Below are 24,032 nucleotides of genomic sequence, written 5' to 3' on the forward strand. Positions count from 1 at the left end.
CATTCTGATCTAGTACCATTTTATCTCAATCCTTGGTGTGTGTGTGTGTGTGTGGTGCTGGGGATCAAACCCAAAGGCCTGTGCTTGGCAGGCAGGCACTCTACCAAGTGAGCTATATCCCCAGCCCTTCCTTTTCTTAATTATATCTATATAGACCCAATTTCCAAAAAAAGGTCACATTCTGGGGTTCCAAGTGTGTAATGAGACAAGGAAATAATAGGAATTGCTATAGTTGTGTGTTATGTAGCAATAATATGCTGTATTTGGTATTTGCTTGGACTTGTAAAACTAAAATAAAGGTGCCAGGTGACAAACTTGCTGTGTGGCAGGATGACACTCCTGAACAATGCTGATATGAACCTTTATCTATGATTTGAGTGGTGGCTTCTAGTCTAGTCATGTTCTGGTCTTTATCAGTGAAGACCAGAACATGACTGGGCTGAAAATCACTACTTAAACCCCTGGACTTTTGGAGCAAGCTGTCAGCAGCTCCATGACCAGAGGACTCCACATTGCTCTGTCTCTTGACGGCCCCAGCTGCTGTCCACTCCACTGATGGGTGACAATGGTCGATCAGCCAGATGACTGACCACCTCTCCCAGGGTAACGACTGCCACCCAGCCTCCGGCTTATGGGACACCCGAGGACACCCAAAGACATCCAAGGAGCTGAGAGAGGCTACGGCTGAGAAGAGTCCCCTCGGTCTTGCTGACTAACTTCTTGGCTAAGAGACGTTGCATTGAGTCAGTCTATGAGGATTGGACTTAGGTGAACAAGAGAGTGAATCCTCAATGTATTTGTGACTTGCTATCATTAGGAAGGTTAAGTTGAGTGTGCATTGCATGAATAAATCCACTTGTTGGAACCAAACTTGATTCCTCTCTTACTCACTGCTTCAACAAAGTGGACATATAAAACAGTGAGGGACACCTGTCAGCCTTTTACAAATGGCCTTGGATGTTTATCCCAAAGGTCTTTCTACTCAGGGCAGTCTCAGCGTTTCCAGGAAAGACTGGCAGGTGTACCAGAGGCAGGACCCCTCAACCGCGCTCACAGTGACTTGGAAGCAACCTGCTCTTCCTCTGCAGAACGTGCAAGCAGTTACTGCACTGGGGAACCAGTTTTCCCACCGTCTTCCGAAGGCCCCAGGTCCCTTGCTCCTGCCCATTCTTTTCCGGTACAGTGACCTTCACGTTTCCCTTGAGTGTAGCTACATCTGTGTGCCCTTGGGCAAATTATTGCTTCTCTGAACCCCGATTTCCTCACCTGTAAAATAGGAATAAGAGCTGTCTCAGAGTTTCGTATTAGATAAGATGTCCCTTTGCGTTTTCTAGCCCACAGAGCAGCCCAGCGGTCACCAGTCATGGCCACAGGTCTGGTCCCGCCAGTACTTGCCAGGTATTGTGCTAAGTGTTTCATGGGGGTTATCTGATCTAAACCCCAGGGCTCCAAGTACGATTTTTATCTCCCTCTTTTCAAACAAGGAGACCAAAGCTTAGTGAGATGAAGTAACTTGCCCAAGGTCACTCAGTAAGGAACAGCAGATCTAAGTTTTGAACCCTCCTCTGCCAGTTACTGATGGATCCTTAGCCCAAGGCAATAAGATAAAGATAAAGGGCTGGGGAGATAGCTCAGTCGGGAGAGTGCTTGCCTTGTAAGCACAAGACCCTGGGTTCGATCCCCAGCACCGCAAAAAAAAAAAAAAGATAAGGATAAAAATATCTGGCAGGCACTCACCTGCGATCCCAGCTACTTGGGAGGCTGAGTCAGGAGGATCACACGTTCAAGGGCGGCCTGGGCAACTTGGGGAGACCCTGCCTCAAGACAAAAAAGGAAAAAGTTGGGGATATAGGTTAGTGGTTGAGCACCTGCTCGCAAGCCTGAAGCTCTGGTTCAGTCCTCAGTGCCAGGAGGCCCCCTGGCCCCCTCCCCACCCTACACAGCCTACCTGGGTGACGTAGGAGTCCACAAACCTGTTCACTGGGGAGGTATCTACTGAAGGTCAATTAAATGGGTGGATGAGGAGGCTTTCCCGGGGAGCTCTCCAGCAAGCATCTGCTTCCCTGTTCTCCAGGCACGCGCACCAAACCATCCTGCCCACAACCCTGACGGGCAGCCAGGTTCTTGGGGCACCTGCGATTCCAGAATCTAGGGAGGACAGCTGGCCCTAAAGGGTACACAGACCTGCCCTCGGAGGGGGCTGGTAAATGAGAGCAGGAATCAGCAAACTGCACGTCACAGGCCAGATCCAGACCGTCATTTGTTCTTTTAAATAAAGTTTTATTGGAACACAGCCACGGCTGACTTGCTGACATGTTGGCTGTGTCTGCTTCCTTTCATGCTACAAAGACAGAGCTGTAGAGCTGTGATGGAGACCACGCAGCCACAAAGTCAAATATCTTTGCTCTTTGGCCCTTTATAGAACTTGCACGCCCCTGAGTCAGGGAAGTGGCACATCTTCTGGCTGCGCCCTGCGTCCCGTGGTTCCTGTCTGGGCTTCTGTGGGGCAGAGAAAGGAGGCGAGGGTGTGTTAGTGTTTGTCTCAACCTGATGGGCTGGACTAGTTCCAGGCCAGAGCAGGGCAGGGATCTGAGGTGACATTGACCCAAGGTCTGTGTCCCCCTTCACTCTTGCCTGAGCCTGCTCATGGCAACCGTGCAGCTGCAGCCCTCTCAGGCTCTGTGCCTCTCACCAGCCCCGACAGCTGGTTCCCCACAGCCCAGGACAGGGCAGAACTTGTCCAGCACACAAGGAATTCCCCCCACCCCATGCCCCAAACTGACTGGGGCCTGGGGGTAGGAGGCGAATCCCTTTGAGCCCCTGGACTGAGAATAGCTGCAACTTGATCTTAGCTGTATGACGGTGACCTGGTTTATGTGGCTGGCTAGAGGGCCTGGCCATCCCTGCCCTCCTGTCATTGGTCAGAGGGACAGTCCATTGGGACTGCCTGATGAAGAACACCAGTTATCTCCTTACTTGGTCTCTTTTCTTGCTCCTGGGGTGTCCTGGGTTCTTGATGGGCTGCAACCCTGCCACTTTCCAGATCTGGCAGGGGATCTAGGAAGGGCGGACCTCTCCTGGGGGGCCTTTAGCCACATAAGGAAACCAGAGCACCTTCCTGCACCTGCCAGGGCCTTCAAACAGCAAATAAACAAGTACAGATGCACACAGCCCCATTCCTCCTGGCTGCTTGGTGCAGTGTGCCAGCCCCGGCTGTGCCTTTGGGCACTGTACCCTGCTGGCCCAGGCTGGCCACAGGGCCTCCTGACATGCCTATTATAGCCATTGGCACGCCTATACTCCCCAGGGCAGCCAGCTCCTGGGGAGGATGGCCTCGGAGCCTGGCCCCCTTACTCCAGCGGGCTGGAGCCCCAGGATGGATTTTTGTGTGAACTCTGTCCTGTTCTGCAGTGTCCCTTGCTCTGGCACCACTTGGCCTGCCTGCAGGCTAATCCGGCCAGATTGCCAGGGAGGAACATAAGTGCCTTACCTAGGAGGCCCAGGGAGGAGGGAAGAGCCTGGCTCATAGTTGACAGGGAGCCTGCCATTTCTTCTCCTCCATCTCCCACCCCAGCTGATTTCACTAGCACCCTCAGCTTTCAAATATCTGGGGACTCAGCCAGTTGTGCCCTGAAATCCATGTGATAAATGCAGGGCTCCGTGACCCACGACGCGGGCTTTAAAGAGTAACTAGCTGCTTCGGGGTGGAGACTTTGCAGACCACAGAATGTGTTATTGCATGACCATATTTAGTCACTGCAGTGAACATTTCACCCTGTTTTTGGTTTGCTTTGGTTTTTAGTGCTGAGGGTCGAACCCAGGGCCTTGCACATACAAAGCACGCTCTCCACCCCTGAGCTGTGCCCCCAGCCCTACAAACTGTTTAACCATAAAAAGAATTCATAGTCATTAATAAAAATTTTGAAACGAGATCAGAACTGCTTGAAGAGGAAAGTAGAAATCCCCATGATCCACTCATTCTCTAGAGGAGCCACTCTGAACTGTTTGGGTGGTATCTTTCCAGAACTTTTTTTGTGACTGATCATTTGTATCTTGCAATAATTCCACGAGATGGGCAGTTCAGATTGCAGAGTGGCCAGTTTACATGTGAGCAAAAGGAGCTGAGGAAGTCAAACTCCTTGCTCAGGTCCAGCAGCCAGCCAGTGGGAGAACGGGTCACGCCAGGCACGCCCTCTGCTCTTGCCCCTGGGATTGGCTGCCCTAACCAGTGGCCCATGATTCCCGCCTCCCCACCCCCTTCCCTCATTGCACAGGTTGCAAACTCTAGGCCTCCTTTCAGGTAATAAATGATGTAATATTGGCAGAGTGACCAGCTCAGAGAGGACTTTGCTCTCCAGTTCTCCCTGGCATGTAGAAAGGTCTGGAGCCTGGAGTCTTCCCAGACTGAGTAGAGGATCTAGAGCCAGGGGCAGGGGGACAGCAGGCTCAGCCCAGGGGTCCTAGTAACAGTACAACTAGTCATTCCCACTCCCTAGTTGGCTCAGCTCTTAAGCCACGGCCTCAACAGAGGGCTGGAGCCATGTATTCAGAGCTGCCAATGACAGAGCCAGATGAATTCCCACCCCTACTTGGAGGTTGTGTGCAGTTCTGGCAAGTTATTCGACCTGGTGAAGACCACGTTCCGAGCAGGCAAGTCATACCTTGCAGACAGGTCAGAAGTGTCGTCACCGTTTCGCTGTCAGAGAGGGCATGAAGCCTGCCTTGCAAACTTGTGAAGAGCGTTTATTGGTCTGGATCTTCTCATAAAGCCTCAGTAGTGGATGAGAAGCGAATTTGCATCCTGCATGTTCCTCAGGCAAAATACCATCTGTTCTTCCAGGAAGCAGGTGAATGGCTGCTCGAGTTTTCTAAAAAATTGGCATTTTTCCTCCTTCCCCAGAAATTACCCAAAGGTTTCTACCTAGACGGATGAGTGTTGAGGGCCTACCTAGAACAAAGAAACACAGCCAGGGCCCCAGACATCGGTGCCCTGGGAGATCAAAGACAAAACGAGGTGGTAGATGGAGACAAGATGATCCCACTATTTCTATAGAAGGGCAAAGGAATTGGAATAACCAAAAATAGCCATTTTGAAAAAGAAGAGAGTAATGTCACTCTGCCCAGTTGGGTGCGGTGGCACTCACCTGTGATCCCAGTGACTCGGGAGGCCAGCCTCGGCAGCTGAGCAAGAACCTCTCTCAAATAAAAAATAAAAAGGACTGAGGATGTAGCTTGAAGGTGGAGCAGCTCTGGATTGAATCCCGAGTATGAATGAATGAATGAATGAATGAATGAATAAAATTTAAAAGTAATCATCACACCACCTGATTTTAAGGTTTAGTATAAAGCTCTCGTTATCACAGAGCCAGTCTTGTCTTTTATTTTATTTATTTTACTTTCTTCTTTGGCAGTGCTAGATATTGAACCCAGGGCCTTGTGCATGCTAGGCAAGCACCATACCCTGAGCAACATCCACAGCCAAAATTAACAATTTTGCCTCTTGCTGGGCATGGTGGTGCCCACCTTTAATTCCAGAGACTCAGGAGGCTGAAGCAGGAGGATTGCGAGTTTGAGGTCAGCGAGACACTGTCTCAACGTAAAAAGGGGTGGGGATGTGACTCAGTGGTATAGGGCCCCTGGACTGAATCCCCAGTAACACACATGCACACACACACCAACACACACACGACACACTTAAGAGAATGGAAAGAGAGCAGAAAATACAAATCACATACTTCACACATGAAAACACTTGTACCCATAATATATAAAGAATTCTCAAAATTCGACAGTAAGAAACAACCTAATTTTAAAAATGGGCAAAAGATTTGAACAGATACTCACCAAAGAAGATACACAGATGGCAAATAAGCACATAAAAATATATTCAACATCATTAGCCACTAAGGAAATGCAAATTAAAACTGTGATAAGATACTGCTACACACCCATTGTAATGACTAAAATAAAAAGACCCACAGCAGCAGACCCGGGGAGATGTGAATCTCCCAGAACCCAGACGCGGCCTTGTGGGAATGCAAAACAGCTACCGCGGGCTGGGGCTGTAGCTCAGTGGTAGAGCTCCTGCCTAGCATGCTGTGTCTGATCCCTGAGCCCTGGGAAAAGAAAAAAGGTAAAGCCATTTTGAAGATGGTGTGTGGATTCCTTACAGAGTTCGACATGCCACGTGACCCCGTAGGCTCAGCCCCAGGTGCTCCCGGGGCAGGGTTGCTCACTAAGCACTGTGGATACTTTGGGCCAAATCATCCATCGCCGCGGGGCTGTCCTCTGGGTCTGAGGGATTCAGCAGCACCCCGACCTCTACCCACCAGAGCCAGCTGCACCCCTACCTCGTGACAGTCAAAAATACCTTAAGTAGTTGCCAGTTGCCTCGTGGGGGCCAATCGCCTCCCAGTGAGAACGCTGCCCCAGAGAAACGAAGACGTTGGTTCTCACAAAAGCCTTTGCACAGAGATCTACAGCAGCTCTGCTCATAGTCACCCAAACCTGGGAAAGACCCAAATGTCCTTCTGTGAATGAATGAAGAAGCAAACCCTGGCATGCACAGGCCATGGACACCACTCACCAACACAGCAGTGGGCTGTGGATCCGCACAGCTGCTGAGGTGACGCTTACAGGCACGATTCTGAAGGGGGACACCTGTCAAAAGGTTAGATGCTGCATAATTCTATTTCTGTGACATTCTCACAAAGATAAAACAACAGTAACAACACATTTGGAGTTGCCTGGCAGAGGTTAAGGGTGGGGAAATGGTGTGGGTCCCTAAAGGGGCTGCTTGAGAGAGGAGTTTTTGGCAATGGAACTGTTCTGGATCCTGATTGGGGTGGTGGTTCTATGAATTGAACACACACACACACACACAAACACACACACACACAGTTTTATTATTGTGTTATTCAGGTTTCTGTTACTATCACAAAGTACCTGAGACAATGAACTTAAAAAGAAAAAAGGTTTATTTTGGCTCACAGTATGAGGTTTGAGTCCAAGATCTTTGGCCTTGTTGGCTTCGGGCCTGTGGTGAAGGACATATATGATGGTGGGAGCATTTGGTAGAGGAGGGCACCTACCTCATGGAGGCTGGAAAGCAAAGAGAAAAGGAAGAAGAGGGACCAGCATCTCAGTACTCCACTCCCATATAGCCCATGGACTGTGACCATGTCTTTAACTTGGGCCTTTGGGAAACATTCAGATTCCAATGATAGCACTATGTATTAATTCTAAAAATAAGAACAAGGAAGGGGAGGCTGAATTAAGAGGACAATTTGTTTTTTCTGCCCATCTTTTCTTTGGCGATGCCCGGCTAAGGGCTCAGTGTTCAACGCCACTTGGTGGAGAAGATGGAGAAAAGCTCTTGTCATTCATTAGCCTTCTCCCCTCCTTTGCCCTTCTCTGGTTGATTGTCAAACAAAACAAAATTTGTCAGACAAAACAAATATTTGAATATTTAAATGGAGGGAGGGTGAGAAGATTTAGAAGGGAGTTCCACATCCGTCCATCCTCCCCTACCTGGTGGGAGCTGTCCCAGTTCCCAGGTTGCTGAGACCCAGCTCAGGGGCAGGAAGGAAACGCTAGACCAGAAATCAGAGAAGGGAAGGAGAGAAGATTGACAGAAAGAATGCGGGAAGGCGGACAATGCGAAACAGATGCTGGAGTAAAAATAATTTTTTAGAGTTTGTACAAGAGTCATAAGTAGCCAGCAGCCCCCAGTGGGGCAGGAAACTTGGCCTGATTGTAGTTGAGGCTACTGATTTCTTAGACCACAGAGCCATCCTCTGAGCTGGCTTCTATTATTGTTCTGTCTTATCAATGAAGCAACTGAAAGTCAGCCTCAGTCCATTCAGGCTGCTATAACAAAACATGTCAGAACAGCAAAGAAAGTGCATTACCCACAGTTCTGGAGGCTAGGAAGCCCAAGATCAAGATCGTGGCAGATCTGGTGTCAGAGGAGGGCTCACTATTTGCTTCAAAGATGGCATCTTCTTGCTGAGTCCTCATGTGGCTGAAGGGGTGACAAGCTCCCCTCAGTCCTCTTTTATAAGGGCACCAGTCACCTCTTGAAGGCCCTGCCTCTTAATACTATCACATTGAACAAAGTTTCTATACATGAATTTTGGGGGAAACAAAACCTCAGCATGGCCTAATAAGCAACCTGATGCAGCTGACTCAGAATTTCATGCTACCCCCGGACAGTTAGTGTCTAAGCCAGTATACAACATGGCCCGGATCATGTTCTGGGTAGAAATGGGGACATAGCCCCCAGGACTCTCCTATCACAGAATGAGGGAGAAAAAGGCACATAACAGGAATCTCCAAAGCTGGACTGGAGGTCTGGCTCAGCCACTTGCTGTGTGACTACCAAGAAGTCACTTTGCTTCTCTGAGCCTCCATTTCTCCATTTGAAAACACCAGACTGTCCTGAGGATTGAACAGGGAAACACAAATGGAAATATTTATAAGATATGACAGATGGCATGAACATAAAGTGGCATGAATGCTCTCTCCCCCCTCCACCACCTCATTCAGTCCTGGAACTTGCTCACTTTCAAATACTGGGGTCAAGTTGTCATCCCCAGCTACTCAGGAGGCTGAGGCAGGAGGATTGCAAGTTTGAGGCCAGCCAGGGCAATGTATCAAGATCCTGTCTCAAAATAAAAATTTGAAAAGGACTAGGAAGGCGGCCGAGTAGTAGTGTGCCTGTGGGTTCAATCCCTAGAACCCCTAAATAAATAAACGCAAAAAAAAAAAAAAAAAAAAAAAAAAAAAAAACAAACCACCCTACATAGTGGAAATATTATTTTCATTAAAGACCTGGGGTCACGTCACATGTTTTAAACTGCACTTTTTATTTTTTAACAGATAACATGTCCACACAGCTCAAAACTTTCAAGTTATAAAGCTGTATATTAAAAAAAAAATGTTCCTGGGCTGGAGTGTGGCTCAGTGGTGGAGCGCTTGCCTAGCGTATGGGAGGCGCTGGGTTCGATTCTCAGCACCGCATATAAATAAATGAATAAAACAAAGGCCTATCAACATCTAAAAAAATATTTAAAAAGAAAAATATTCCTCTAGGGGCGACGCAGCCAGTTTCCTGGGGATGCAGCCAGAGACACGCTTCCCCGCGCACAAGCACGGAGCATGCGCACTGCGGCTCCTTCGCCCGGGGTAGATGCCATTTCATCTGCTCTTTGAGACCTGAAGCCAGCCAGCGCCCCCGCCCCCCGACCCGTCATAAGCATCCAGCTCGGCCACTTCACAAATGGTTGGCTGTGACCTTTCTAGAAGTGGAATTGCTGGGTCAAAGACTCTGCGCTTGGTAGCTACTGCCAGATCGCCCTGCGCAGAGGTCGGATCAGCTTACAGTGCTGCGGCGGAGCCTGGGCGCCTCTTGCCGCCCTTGCCAGCTGAGCGCCTCACCAGCCTTCAGCTTTGCCAAGCGGCTCAGTGGACAGTGGGGTCTGGTGTGGCTCCTGGGCACTCCTACCCTCAGATTGAGCATCTTTTCAGGGCTCACCCCTGCGATGGCCCTGGTTCCTCTCCGTCCACAACCCACGGCCTTGGCCTGGCACCTCATTCCCTCTGCACGATGTGGCACTAGATGTGTTTCCATCCAACGGCTCTAGCTGAGTCACTCCCAAGAAGGAAAGGGCACCAGGCTTAGGTTATTTCTGCCCCGGAGCCATCCAAGCGTCCAGTCCTGGGAAGACCTTGGGCTCTGATATTTCCTGTAGCACCCTGGACATTGCACCTGTCGAACTGGGGCTTCCTGGGAGGGATCAGTCATGGAGAGAACTCAGGGCAGATTGGGAGAGGGGGCAGTTGGAGGGAATTCTTAGCACAAGGTCCTCAGTTTTTGTTTGTGCTACTAAGGATCGAACCCAGGGGCACTCTACCACTGAGCCACATCCCCCGCTGTTTTACATCCTCAGTCTCCTAAGTCGCTGGCATTATAGGCTTGGGCCACCATGCCTGGCTCACCAAGTTTTAAGCTTTAAGTGACAAAATCAGAGGACCCAGGCTGAGTGTAGGGAAGGGATTTGAGTTGGTGGACAGGGCAGGGCGGGGAGGAGGGGGAGCCACAGGGAAGGGATGGGAAATGAAGAAATGTTCTCCCTGGAGACGGCATGAGATGCGGCTCACAGCGCCCACACCGGTGGCGAAGCTTTGTGAGCTAACTGCTAAGGGCTGCCTGGCGTCAAAACCATAGACGCCATAAGGGATTCGGGTCATGGTTGGACCAGACCAGTTAAAGATCTGGAGAGGCCCTATTGGCCACTGACCCTCCCTGAGTGGGGGTCTCAGCATCCGCGGGGACACATAGATCAGGCTCTTGTCACTTCACTTCTGTGCTGCCTGTGCGGCTGGCTGAATCTAGCTCACAGAAGGACAGGAGGAGCCAGTGGCTGGATTCCTGGGCCCCTGGGGAGTCTGCAGCCTGTTATTTCCTGATTCAAACAAACAGCAGATTTGTTCTGGAAGTTGCTGAGGCAGAATCCTCCTGGAGCCCCCTGAAGGATGGGCCTTGTCATTTTATAACCTCCAGAGCATCTGACCCCATAAAGGAGCCAGGCCTTTGTGTCTTGGAGCTGCGGCAGAGACCCCAGAGACCCGGGGCTATTCTGGGCTCAGCCCACCATCCACAGTCCGGCCTCTACTCTCTCCTCTGCTGAAACCTGCCATCCAGAGCCACACTTCAGGGCTGGGGACGGTAGCCCAGTGGCACCGCAAAACAAGACAAACAATAACAACAACGAATTGATCTGAACAGAGCCAGACTTCAGAAATGGACAGCTCCTTGGTGTCTTGGGCCCCATTACGGCCCATTCCGAGGCTCCCCAGAGAGGAAGCAGCCTGGATGGCAGGTTCGTAGGGGTCGGGCTGCCTTTCTGCAGCGAGCTTTTGCATCTTCCCACAGCCCCAGTATGAAGCAGAGTTTTCAAGAACGGCAATCATGGATGTCTTCCTCCTCTGCTCTGCAGCCTCCCCGGGGAAAAGTACAAAAACTTGAGATTGTCCCTGAGGTCACCAAGAAATGCTTAATTGCTTTCTGAGAGAATTGTCCCTGTCCCCCTCCCCCCTCTCCACTGCTCCCCTCCACCTCTCCCCCAACCTCTGGAGGCTCTTGCTCAGGGAGTTGGAGCTGAAGACATAAACTCCCTGGCTGGGTCCCAAGCAACCAGGAGCCGTGTGCGGAAGAGCAGCTTGCCTCTCCAAATATACTGCACCACCTTTGCTGAAAAAAGAACCCTATGTTTGGGGGAATAAATGTGCATTTTGCTGGGAGCCAGGCACTCATCGACAGCAGATGGATGGTGGCCCAGGCCGGCTGAGTCGGCCAGACTTCAGAGCAAGCAGACAGTGTGAACCAAGACAGGGATGGGAGCCGGCCAAGGAAAGTGAAATACAGGGATAGCTGGAGGTTTTCATCCCAGGAGCTTTGTCAGCATCTTGTGCAACTTGATTTAAGTTGAAGGCCAAGCAGAGGGATGTGCCTTGTGAAGAGCAGGCTAATAGGCACTCCCAAGCAGGCTCCCAAATATATCATGGTCCAAAGGCCTCAGGAATTTCACCCTTGCGTAACAGGTGAAGATGGCTGTTCTGATTGACCAGTGGCTTTCCTCCGCATGGTGATTCAGGGACCCAGGCTCTTCTCATCTCAGGGCTCTCACATTCCCTAGGGTCTCACTATCGCCGACATCCAGCTGGAAGAAGAAGGCAAGCATGGAGGAAGTCAACTTACTTCTCAGGGCCTTCACTCAGGAGGGTTGGACTCTCTTCTGCTCACATTCTATTGGCGGAGGCTTGTCACATGACCACACCTAGGTGCATGGGCAGCTGGGAAATGTAGTCTTTGCTCCTTAGTGACTATGCTAAAGGGAGTGGGAATTTTGGTAGACAACTAAGCATCTCAGTCACGGGATGAAATCAAGGCATTTAGGTCAGGGGATCAAGATAAAGCAACTCCTTCTGAGTCTTAAGGGACTATGTGGAAGAGTCTTAAATTAGGAAGTCCTGCCTGAAAAACTTGCTAGAAAGAGTTTTGCTTTTGCCGAGGACTGGAAGATCTGACAGCCTCAGAACTGGGCAGAAATAGGGGAAAGTTAGCCGAGAAGCGAATTTATAAGAGATTTGAATAATTGGGTCTATGAGGCTAAGCTGTTCACCAGCAACTTGTCTATCTGTAACTAGTTTGCACTCTGAGGACAAGTGCTCCAGCAGAGACTGAGTGGAAAAGAACTGGACTTCTCTGTGCATGGAGCAGGGCTCGGCCAGAGAGCGGGGAGGGTGAAGGGGAATGCTACATTTCCTTCTCCGCTGGGACCAACGTACGCCCTGGAACCTCCATTGCGTAGGTGCCTGTACTAGATGTTAGGGCTGCACAACAAATCACCATACATTTAGCAGCTTAAAACAACACCTGTTTGGGCTGGGGTTGTGGCTTAGTGGTAGAGCGCTGACCTAGCACGTGTGAGGCACTGGGTTCGATCCACAGCACCACAGATAAATAAATAAATAAATAAATAAAATAAAGGAATCCTCTCCACCTACAACTAAAAATATTAGGAAAACAAAACAAAACATTTATTAGCTGTCCACTTGAGAGTCTCCCAAGGCCAAAATCAATGTGTTGGTCAGGCTGAGCGCTCATCTGGGAGCAATGGAGAAAAATTCCCCTCCAAGTTAACTTGAGGTTTGACAGTGAAATCACCCAGAACACCACTTTGGATGCGGGAACTCACACAAGAGATTTTATTAAGCAGAGGAGCAGCGTGTCTGCCCTGGGGCGGGGGAGCTATTCTTAAGTAGTGGAATTTTAAGGGCTAATAACAATCTGACCAAAGACTGAGGAAGTTCCCATGCTAACAATCTAGGTTATAAAATGGTGTGTGGGGGGTGGGGGACACAATAATGGCGGCAGTAAAGTGGCAGGGGAGAAATGGCTGCAGCCCTGTTAACCCATTGTCCCTTCAGACAGATCCCAGTTCCTTGTGGCGTCTGAGGCCTCCGTTTTCTTGCGGGCTATTGGCGGAAGGTCTCTCAGGGCTCCTAGAGGTCAAGTCCATTCCATGTATCACCTCCATCCTTAGATGCCTAGAATGCTTCCTGTGCTTAGAATGGCTCCGATTTGCCTTCTCTGTGCTAAATGGGCTCATGGATTAGGCGAGGCTCACCCGAATAGTGGCCTTGTAACAGTGTCCACTTTATGCTTTGAGTACAGCCCTTGCTGCTGTTACTGCAACTTATTTTTTCGATGGACATGTTTCTTCCTCTTCCTCTTTCTTTCCTCCTCCTTAATCTCTGCCCTCTCCCTAATCTCAAGGGAGATGGGATCACCTTTCTTCCCCATCCTAGGCAGGTTTATCTGTCCCTGAGCACACACCCACCCTAGGAATGAAGTCATCCAGACTTTGGGGATGGTACCAGAGATCTCAGAAATGACTACCTCTCAAATTAACAAGTGAATTACAACTCCAACAAAGAATACGTGGAATGGAGCCTTTGAGTCACCTCTTTAAAAGCCCCTGTTCCTGCTGATAGGAGAATCACAGCCAATGGGACAGAAGTCCCAGAGCTTCCCCTTTCCTAGCAAAGCAATAAACCTTTTTTTTTTTCCTTTTTCTCAAAACTGTGTCCTTGTTATTGGATTGGCATCAGAGACAGGGACCGAGCTTTCAGTAACCGCTTCAATCACATTTCAAACCCCTTTTGCCACAGGATGCAGTGGGGTTGTGGGAGGGAAACCCAGGGACAAGACTCGGTGGCATCTGAGAATCCTGCTTTCCTCAGCAACTGAAACTCTGAGTCTGAGACCAGGGCATCATCCATCCTCTGCAGCCAAAGTGACCGTCGTCTTCTGACCAAAGGCTGCCCACTTGGCTCCATCCAGCCATGGTGGGGAGACCAAGGGGCTGGGCCCTAGTTCTTGCCACAAACAGAGGAGATCTAGGAACAGAGAGGGATTGTCCCCTCCCGCTGCCAACTCCACACTCAAGCCTTGTGGATACCAGATGCCTCCTTAGTTCCCCAGGGAGGCTCAAGACTGTACAGAGTCCTCTGACCCTCAAATACATACAGCTGGCCCTGCCCTCAGGGAGCCTGCCCACTAGTGGCCCCCACCTGCCTCTTGACACCCCACCGACTCAGGGAATGGCAGGCCTGGGCACAGTGACTTCAGGACCTGGCAGTTCCCCAGGCATTCCCTGGCCCAACTCCTGGCACCCAGAGAGGCAACTCCTAATTTGTCCCCACAGGTGGTACAACACTGGGGCAGGCAGAGGGGAGAGGAGCTGGTGGGCTTCCCAGCATCTGCACACGGCTCCTGAAACGGTTCTAGTTCCTTCTGATGCCTCCTCCTGAGCCAGTTCACCTGGAGACCCTCCCCTCCCCAACCTAGGGCCTGTCCCCTGCAGTGACACGCGAGAAAGTGGGCACCCCCACAAACCACTGAAAATGTCTTAGCGGCAGAGCCTCTGCCCTGGATGCCATGGGGGAGAGTGACCCCGTGAGCAGCCTTCCTTTTCCGTCCCTCCGCAAGCCGAGGGCCCAGCCTCACCTCGGGCACAGTCTCGATCTTCCCCCTGATGGTGTTTTAGATCCAGGGTGCTTGAAGGGGGACCCTCTTGATACTGCCGTTTAATGGTGACGAGTCCTGCTCCCTCTAATGTTGAAGTCTGAACACTAGAGAAGCACGCCAAGGCAAGCAGATTAAGCAGGTTTTATTTAAAATTAATAATACAGACTTCCCCCGGGAGGAGAAGGGGGCGAGGGCTGATGTTCTAAAGTCCCACCCTACATCTTTTATAGGTTAAAGTCTCTTTTGTTCTCCAGTTCTCTGCCACTTATCTCTCCTTCCTGCCTACCTGACTAGGCCTGGTTTTGCATAAAGTGAGAAGCCATGGGCAGGGGGAGGGCCAAGGTGATTCAGGCAGGTAAGGGCCCAGGGGCACTAATTAGCAGCTCCATGCTTGCAGTCCTTGATACAGGCGGGTAAATTTGGTCATCAATGGGCTCCTGAGATCCTTGACATTCCATTCTTCCAGGGGCAGTCTCCAACTTCCAGAGGCAGATGGCTTCATGGCTTCATTACCTCGATTTGACCTGATCCCCTATTTCTACACTAACTGCCTGGTCTTAATTCTGGCTTCACTCTCTTTTCACTCAGACCCCTTAATGCAGAGCCCCCATGTGAAGCTGTCTGTCCGTCTCTCACCTGGTCTTTCCACTGGGATGCTGTGGAGAGCAGCAAGAGGTGTGCTGGATCCTCGGCAGGTGACAGAGCTGGGCCCCAGACACTGACTACAGAGTCCGCTGGACAGGACTTGGCACAGCCAAGGCAGTAAGGTCAGTGGCCCTAGTGTGTCTGCCCTTCCCTGCATTTCAAAGCCAAAAGGAAAGCAGAGCGACTGGTTATCACGCATGCATCCCATGCACACACCTGAGGGCAGGACCTGGCACCCTGTCTGAGTTAGGTGTTGGGAGTCCACGGTCAGTGCCTCGGCTTGACTGGAGCGTGGCTGGGGGTATCTGGGGAGAGACAGGGCTGAAGCTGGGAGTGTGAGGCCATGCTGACAGGTCAGGATTCAACCCGGAGTCCTGAGAAGCCACTGGGAGCTTTGCACTGTGACAGGCTGGATCTACCTCGGGGGAGTGCCTGGCCACAGGGAGGAAGGTGACTGATGTAGGCGCATGACTCCCCCACACGAGCGCCCAGAATCCACTATTGATTCTACCTGGGCAACAAGCAGCTGTCAAAGCAGAGGTTGGTCTCCCAGCCTGGGCTGCTTTTGCTTTGTCTCCTCCTGTCCCCTCTCAGCCCTCTGGCTCTAGACAGGTGGCTGCCTCTTTGTCTCCATCCTCAAACGTCTGCTCCGTTCTGTTCCTCCTCACTCTCCTGCCAGTCACATGACACTTCCCCCCTCAGCCTTTCAAGGCCGGAGGCCACTGCTGGACTCAGAGGAGGCTGATGATAACAGGGGCCCTGAGATGCCCCCAGGCTGCCTACAGACCCCGCCCACCACCGGCCACCTCCCCTCCCTGGACTCGGGCTCCGAGGCACAGCGTTGGGTATAGCATGGAGGTTGGCTGGATGGTCCCAGGCTCTGGGATTGGAGAGGCTTTATCAGGTCCTCACCACACCCTTTCTACATGGCCTGGGGAAGCGTTCAGACAGCGGCAAGCAGAAGAAAGCCCTTGTGAAAGTAAACAGCCACACCTGTTGCTTACCAAGTACCTTTTTGCTCTGTAGGTGTGGTCCTTCCACCCTGAGGTGGCACCCAGGGGGAACCGGGGTGGAGGGATGACACAGCAGGAGTCCTAAAGCCCACCCATGCTGCGGCCACATTCACAAGTGATTTCTTCTGCCCCGCCCCCCCCAGAACCGAGGCTCCACCTCCCTCCACTCACCTGACCACATGACCCGGGGGAGACAGCCTTAATCCTGGCCTCTCTTGGGCTCCAAAGAATCTGGATCACAATAGGTAGGGTTAGGTTACTTGGGCCGGTGCCCAGCTTTGCAGATATAGAAACTGGGGCTTGGAGATGGGCAGTGGCCTAGGGCCATAAGGCCAGTCCAGGACACAGCAGTTTGCCCAGACAGGTCACCTGGTCCCCCCAAGTCACCTGACATTCAACCACCACTGGTTCCCTGTGGTGCAGGTCTCTTATACCCTAAATCCCTTTCACTGTATAACCACAGATATGACAGAGTCCTGGGAGTCACAACAGGGAAGGAATGAAGGCCATGGCGCCATCTTGGAATTCTCTCTGCCACCTAGTCCTGCTGTCTCTCCCTGCCTGGCTGGACTCCCAGGTTAGCTCCTAGGTGGAAGTGCCCTTCTCCACCACTGACTGGCCCTCCCTACTCAGTAAGACCCCACCCCACCCCAATCATGGATGAGATCAATGTGACTGGTTGGGTGGTCTGCAACCAAGCCAGGGAGCCTGCCTGGGTCCTCACTGCCTAGATTTGGTTGCCCACTTACAGAAGAAATAAGCAAATGAAGTAAAAAGGAATAATGAATGTAATGCAGTTTGGTCAGAACTGGGGAGAAGCGGCTGGTCTCTCTCTCTGATGGTTCTACAGGAGCACTTTCAACCTGTAGAAACAAAAGCTAGGAGTACACGTGTGTAGATTTAGTGAGGTTGTGCTAGCCAGAGAACCTGTCACAATTCCTGTTCCCCGGGGCCAGAGGGTAGCTTTTCAGTTTTCATTCTCAGCATGAGGAAGTTCAGGGAGAAAAAAAAATAATAACTTTTACCAGGAAGTTGAGAGTGGGTTGAATATTTCAAAGGTGCTCTGTTTCAGACAGGACCCCTCAGATACTCCACCCTTACTCTTACAGAGGCCCAGTACCTCAGCCATAGGGGCCAGCTTCGTAGTAGAACAATTTCCTAGCCTGCCCAAGTCCCTGGGTTGGATTCCCAGCAACCAATAAACACACACACACACACACACACACACACACACACACACGATCCATACTGGGTGCAGCAGTGCATGCCTGCAATCCCAGCTACTTAGGAGACTTAAGCAGGAGGATCAGAAGTTCAAGGCCAGCCTGGGTAACATGGTGAAACCCTATCTCAAAATAAAACAAAAAGGACTGGGGACGTAGCTCAGTGGTAGAAAGTGCTCGCCTAGCATGTAAAAGGCGCTGGGTTAGATCCCCAGTACTGGAAGAGAAAAAAGAAAGAAAATGTGCAGAGAATCAGTGGATTCTTGTTCAAGTTCTGAAATTTACCAGTTCTGTGACCTCAACGAGGTTCGCTTATCTTTGCTTCCTGCTGTGCTTGCCTGAAACCTTATTGACATGTTGTGGGTGGATGAATGGCCCAACCAGACATCAAAATAATACTCTGGCCCCAAACGATGGTGCACACCTATAATCCTAGAGACTTAGGAGACTGAGGCAGGAGGGTCTCAAGTTTGAGGCCAGCCTCAAGTAAGACTCTCAGCAATTTAGCAAGACCATCTCAGAATAAAATATAAAAAGGACTGGTGGTGTGGTTGAGTGGTAGAGCACCCAGTTCAATACCAAGTACCAAAAAGAGAAAAAAAGAAGTCTGAGGCTCAAGGCCCCGGGTTCAACTCCCAGCACCAAAACCCAAACCAAACCAACCCCCCCCCAAAAAAAAAAAAAAACCCTTGGACCCTGATCTACTGCTACCAGCCCAGAAAACCAACCCATTTCCTATGGTAACTGGCTCAAGAAACCAGCCTGTACCTACAAGTCACAACCTGGAAGTCAGACCACCAGCTGTAAAGGCTAGCTGGTCCAGGAAGCCAATCTCCCCCATAATGAATAGCCCAACAGGGTCAGGACTTGTATCATGGGCAGATTGTCTAATTCTTGTTCCTGTTTCAACCTGTGCCCCCAATTCCCGGAAGACAAATATGCTCCCCCGGCCAGCAGGGATGGCTAGCTTCTAATTAGCACCTCCCACCCCCCAGGACAATAGCCCCAGGGTGGGGGGCACAGCTGAAGTCATTTGTTTTTCCACTTCACAGGCCTCCCACTCCTTGGCCACCTGAGAGTCCCTTCCAAATGCAAGTGACAGGGGACTCCCTGGCCTTAGCAAGGCCTGGATAAATAGCCTTGGTGTATTCTTATTCGGGTTGGCTTTATTTCCACACTGAGATCAGAGGAGTTAGAGAATGTGGGGGAACCAAGAGTCCAGAACTCAGGGCAAAAGATGACTTCAGGTGTGCCCCCTGGGGGGCTATTGTCTGGGGAGTGGCTCAGTGGTAAGAGCACTTGCCTAGCACGTGCAAGGTCCTGGGTTCCATCCCCAACACTCATGCATACAGAGGTCCAGAACCCCTAGGAGGAAAGGTCAAGGTCAGTACCTGAAGAGGCCTTCAGAGAGAGGAGTGGTCCAGGCCTCCGAGGTTATGGTCTGGACTTGGTCCAGGCCACTGGGCTGGGCTCTGACCTGCACCATGGTTTGGGGCAGCTGTCTCACATGCACCATGTGAGAACAGGCTCTGGCTCCCCTTGACACTGGAAGTGGGACAGGCAAAAGGAGAGAGGGCAAGACCAGGTCCCCAGGCGCACCAGGTGGTGCCTCTCTATGAAGCGGGAATTTTGAGGTGAAACTGGAGTCACTGTTCTGCTGTCAGGGGGAAGCTGCGCAAGCTGCAGCCTCCGCAGCCCGGGAGGGCTGAAGCTCCTAAAGGCGGGCCCTGCCCTCCAGCCTGGCAGCAGACCCCAGCAGCTCACCACCAATTTCTTCTTCTTTCAGGGTTCTTGTCTCAAGCACTCGAAGAACAAAATCCACAGACCAGGACCGGTGAGTGTGCAGAGAAGGATTTATCGAGGAATAAAAACAGGACCAGAACTCTAGAGTGTGCGCTGGTCCAGGGGTTTATACAGCACTTAGGTCACTGTGGTTGATCCAAACTCATACTAATGAGGGTCTGGAAGACGTGCCAACACTACTGGTCCAAGTTCATGTTGATTAGGGTTTGGAAACGCAATGACCTTATTGGTTAGCCCTGAATTCCATTCTGATTGCCTTACTTCCATTTTCTCCCGACTTTGGGAAGCTGGAGCACGAAGTCACTGATTGCACATGCTCCATGGGCTGTCTGGCCTGGAGTGCACTTCCACCGCCAGTCTACTGCGGGGAAGCAGACTGTCAAGATGGGCTTGCCCCAGCTCACCATGGCACTGGCCCACTGGGCACCGCTGGGTCTCTCAGGACCACCCTGCAGCCTCACGTGGTCACGGGCCATGCTTGCCACCCACCTTGCAACCCACCTGGGCTGCTGCTCCGCTGCTGCTTCTTGACAGGGATCAGTAGGCCGGCTGTGGGCCTGGCAGCGGGGGAGCCCTGTCATCTGTACCCACACCCGATCATCCCTTCCTTTCAGATCACCTCGGGTGCATGTCCTGGAAGACACCTGTGAGATCCCTGGACCCAGGGCTAGCCCACTATGGGCACAGGGTGGTCAGCTGAGCAGGGCAAGCTGCAGCCCCATCCACGTAGTTTCGGAAACCCAGGGGAGGCGCAGTGAGGTCTGTTCTGCCCTGGTGCCTGTGGAGGGCACCTCTTCTCCCCCCGAGTCTCTCACTTTCTCCCTGGAACTGCCCCAGGGACCACAGAGGGTGTGAGCATTGTGTCCCTTAGTCTCCTCCGAACTCAGGGTACCCTGCAGAGGCACCCTGTGTCCCTCTATCCCACTGCCCCCTCTCACCCAGTCTCCCTCACCCTCCTCAGCCCTCCCAGGGCCAACAAAACGAAACAAGTTGTCGTCCCTGTGAGGGAACCTCCCAGTGTCTCTGACACCTGAGGGAATGGAATGCAGGTGGTTCTCAGGTTTCTGCTCACCTGGCGGTGACATCACTGAAGACTGGGCCTTGGAGGACTCTCAGTGGAGGACAGAGAAAAATCCTACCGTCCTGACCTACATCACTGACTTCCCCGGAGCTGGTTGCAACCCCAAGTGGACGCACGTCTCCGAGAGGGTGGGCACCGGGTCCTCCCAGGTCTTCCAGCCCAGGTGCTCCTTGCCAACATGGTCCCTGCCCCAGGGTCCCAGCCGCTCGGTGGGCGGCAGGAGCTCTCGCAGTCAGCCCTGCCCAGCTGCCTGCACCACGAAGCTCTGTCCCAGTGTCTTTTCCACAGTCCGTCCATGACCCTGGGAGACTGGATCACGTGGTCCTTCTATGTATAAAGAGCAGCACCCTTGCCTCTGGCGCCCGGAAGTCCTCTCCGGGACCGCAGCCTCCACTTAGTGACAACTCGGTCCCCCTGTTCCCTTCCCTCTGTCTTCTTTTCCCCAGAGACAGATCTATTTAGGAAAGCAGATACGCGTTGGAGGAGAACTGTGGGCTCGCCCGAGGCAGCAGTCTTGGGGTAAAGCGAGGCACGCACACCTGAGGGAGGGAGAGCCCTTCCCTCCGTCTCAGGGCCTCCTTCCGCCACCCTCCTCGCCACCCTCCCCGGCTCTCAAAGCACTGCGCCCCCCTTGGGAGGGTGTGGTAAATCAGGGCGTCTTGGCATTCCTCTGCTGCCCGCCTGCCCTGCCCTGCCTGCTAAATATACATCGAGGATTCTGGGAAGAAACCACCGCAGACACGATGACCTCTTCCACCCGGCAGCCGTGGGAAGAGGCTGGGCAGCATGGAAAGGCACTAAGGTCAGAGGCGAGGAGCCCCTGCCCAGGCCCAGCTGAGAGAGTGGGGGAACCAGCCCTTCCCACCAGGCTGGGGTTTGGGGAGGAGGGAGACGCTGGGCCTCACCACCCTCTCCTCCATTCCCCACCCCTGTGGTCCAGAAGGAGGCAGCTGAGTCAGGAGAGGGCAGGCGGGACCTCACTGCTCAAAGCCCCCTGCAGCCATTGGAGTCAGCCCCGGCCACCTTCCCCAGGAGCCTGCAGGAGGTCCCAGGTCACCCTCCATGGGAAGGTGAGGGGGGCTCACTTCTCCCCAGGGCGGGTCTTCTCCAGCCTTCTTGAAGAGGAGCTGACGGTCTCAGGGCAGGTCTCTGGCATCCTGCAGCTGGGTGCTGGGTCGCCTCCCTTTCCTCCCAGCAAGGCAAGTGAACTCACCAGCCCAAGGTGCCCCAGAGGCCCAGCAGGCCCCACCAGCTAGGGACAGGGCCTGAAGACTGGGGACGGCTGGAGTGGACTTCAGCAGCTGCTGGGGCATCTCCAGGGACAACAGTGGCAGGCAGGGGACGGAGCCCGCTGGTCCCCTTCCCACCTCTGCCCATGACTCGCTGTGGGCTTTGGCAGTCTCCCTCCTCACCTTCCTGGCCCCTTTCCCTCCATCCTGTCGGGTGGGACCCCTGCCAAGGTTCAAACTCCCTTGGTGGGCAGGATGCCCAAGCAGCTGCCCGCCTGGGACAGGAACCACTGGCCTGGGGTGGTGTTGGGGGGTCCTGGTGGACCTGGACTGGAGAGGGGCAGCTGACTAAACCCAGGTGCAGAGTCCCCCATGGTGGGGAGGGCTGGCCAGCAGGATTCGAGGCCAGCAGGAGGGTCTGGCAGGACCCTGCTGATGGAGGGGTGGAGAGAGGGGTGATGAAAGGGCCCTTCATACCATGCCACGCACAGGAAACCACCAGAGTGGTGTAGGAAAATTGCAGGACCTGCGGTCCTCCGGGTTGGCCAAACCCAGCATGGGGGACGTGGCTACAGGGTGGAGATGACCAGGGGAACAGCTGAGCCCTCTCACTCAATGACCCCAGCTGGTTTCAAGGTCCGCCCTCCTGCTCCTACCAATTGTCCAGCCAGCCGGTCCTGCAGTGCCCCCTGCTGTCTGAGCCGCTGGAGTTGGGCTCAGGAGCCAGCGAGGGGCTTGCGCGTCCCTCATTGAGGAGGGCAGTGCACACTGGGGGTGGTGGCAAGATTTCCCAGACACTCACGCCAAAGACTGCCGCATGGTTCCTGCCAGCACATCCACAGCCTGGCTGGCCAGGGCGCTCAGTGTCTCATACAGAAACAAGGCTGGCTGTCTGGGAACTCCTGCCCTGGGCCAGGGGTGCTGAAGACATTCTGCACACTCTCTCCAGAAGCCTGTCTCCCTGTTCCCGTCAGGCCCCAGCCATTGGTAGGCCATTCCCTAGGTGCAGGCATGAAGAGAGGGGGGACCAAACTGCCATCTCGTCAGGATCAGAGGACATCCGTGTATCTGTAGTATTGCGCTCCTACGAAAGACCCTGAAGCAGGAGGTGGACAGCTGCGAATCCCTTTTATCCAGTCAGCTTGTGCTCTGTTTGCGGCAATTTGAACGTGTTCCCCAAAAGTTCACACGTTGGGAACGATCCCCAGTCACGTTAGTGGTATTTGGAAGGGGCACCTTTGGGAGGTGATTAATATTAAAAGAGGTCATAAGGGTGGGGCCCTGGGGATGGAATTGGTGGCTTATAACAAGAGGAAGAGAGACCCAAACTGGTACACTTGTGCCATTCTGTCACAGGATACCCTCTGCATTGTTATGATGCAGCTTGTGGCCCTCACCAAGTATTGGCACTTGCTCTTCAGCAATGTAGATCAAATAAACCTCAGTGCTTTATAAATGTCTCAGTCTCTGATATTTTGTTATAACAACAGAGAACAGACTAATACAGACCAAAGGGGGGAAAAAAAAGTTGGAAGGAAGAGAGTACTAGGGGCCCCTCAAGGGAACAACTCAGGTTGGAAGTCAGAAGGGGAGAGGCTACAGCTGGGGCGGGGGAGTGAGAACATCATGGGTAAGCAAGTTGGGTGGGTATCTTGATATTCATTCCAAAGAACAAAAAAAGTGCTGTCAGAATGGAGGCTGTAATGGTAAAGCAGGAGTCTCTGTGCAAACCTGGAATCCAACCCGGAAGGAGAAACACTGCTGGGGGTAGAGGCAACAATGGGAACCCAGAAGCTCCCCCAAGCCAAAGAAGAACATTTGGCCTGAGAGGAAGTAAGAATGGTAGCAGGATCCAGGGGCTGGCAACCCAATGCGACTAAGAAAATAGCCTGTAGCCCCAGCTACTTGGAAGACTGAGGCAGGAGGATCGCCTGAGCCCAGGAGATCCAGGCCAACTCGAGCAACCTAGCAAGACCCTGTCTCTTAGAAAAAAAGAAAGACAGATGGAGAGGTGGGGGAGGAAGAAAGGAAGAAAAAAACTTTTCTGAAGGAAAAGATTACTCTCAGAGTGGAATTTAAGATCTATATTAGGCTTTGGCAAGTGACTTTGAGAAAGAACCGCTCTCAGATGCTTCAGTGAGGTCTCATACTTCAGAACCTGCAAGGGCTCTCAAGAATTCAAGAAGAAAGGAGAACTCATGTTTAAAGATCCAAGACTGCCTTTGAATCCCGTTACACCAACCAGGGAGAAGAGAAAGATGAGGCATGGATCCGTGAAAAGCTACGAGAAAAGTTCCTTTCATCGAAGACTGGATGCACAGCCAAACTAACATTTTAGTTTAAAATAACCATAGCCTTATGGATTGTGTGCCCCCAAATTCATATGCTGAAGATCTAACTCTCAGTGCCAATTTCTCCAAATGTGACACTGTTTGGACCTTT

General features: G+C 52.3%; 2 protein-coding genes and 1 long non-coding RNA gene across 6 annotated transcripts in view; 2 read left to right on the forward strand and 1 right to left on the reverse strand.

Moving 5' to 3' along the window:
* The window catches only part of LOC306656601 (uncharacterized protein), a 34,487-nt gene extending 12,416 nt beyond the window's left edge, over positions 1–22,071 (forward strand). The window contains exons 1-4 of one of the 3 annotated variants that reach the window (XM_079131963.1): positions 15,957–16,099; positions 16,718–16,831; positions 19,264–19,311; positions 20,808–22,071. In XM_079131963.1, the coding sequence (XP_078988089.1) occupies positions 16,754–16,831; positions 19,264–19,311; positions 20,808–21,617 (936 nt within the window). In that variant the 5' untranslated portion in view covers positions 15,957–16,099; positions 16,718–16,753 and the 3' untranslated portion in view covers positions 21,618–22,071. Of the gene's footprint in view, positions 1–15,956; positions 16,100–16,717; positions 16,832–19,263; positions 19,312–20,807 lie in introns of those variants that run through there. The other 2 variants (XM_079131965.1, XM_079131964.1) reach the window with 2 other exon arrangements.
* Positions 1–23,610, forward strand: part of LOC306656602 (CMRF35-like molecule 2) — a 195,625-nt gene extending 172,015 nt beyond the window's left edge. The window contains exon 5 of the transcript XR_013762578.1: positions 23,600–23,610. The gene's annotated coding sequence lies outside the window, so the exon portion shown is untranslated. The remainder of the gene's footprint in view (positions 1–23,599) is intronic.
* Positions 541–7,890, reverse strand: LOC306656605. Of its 2 annotated transcripts, none has more exons than XR_013762579.1 (3): positions 6,371–7,890; positions 1,738–6,116; positions 541–1,266 (listed from the first exon to the last, which is right to left on the reverse strand). It is a non-coding gene; the product is annotated as an uncharacterized lncRNA (long non-coding RNA). The 2 variants fall into 2 exon arrangements; XR_013762580.1 differs by having other exon boundaries at positions 1,738–6,507; positions 6,587–6,661.
* Positions 23,611–24,032: the final 422 nt, after the last annotated feature.

The sequence above is a fragment of the Sciurus vulgaris genome (assembly GCF_902686455.1).
Source record: "Sciurus vulgaris genome assembly, chromosome: 3".
Classification (NCBI taxonomy): domain Eukaryota; kingdom Metazoa; phylum Chordata; class Mammalia; order Rodentia; family Sciuridae; genus Sciurus; species Sciurus vulgaris.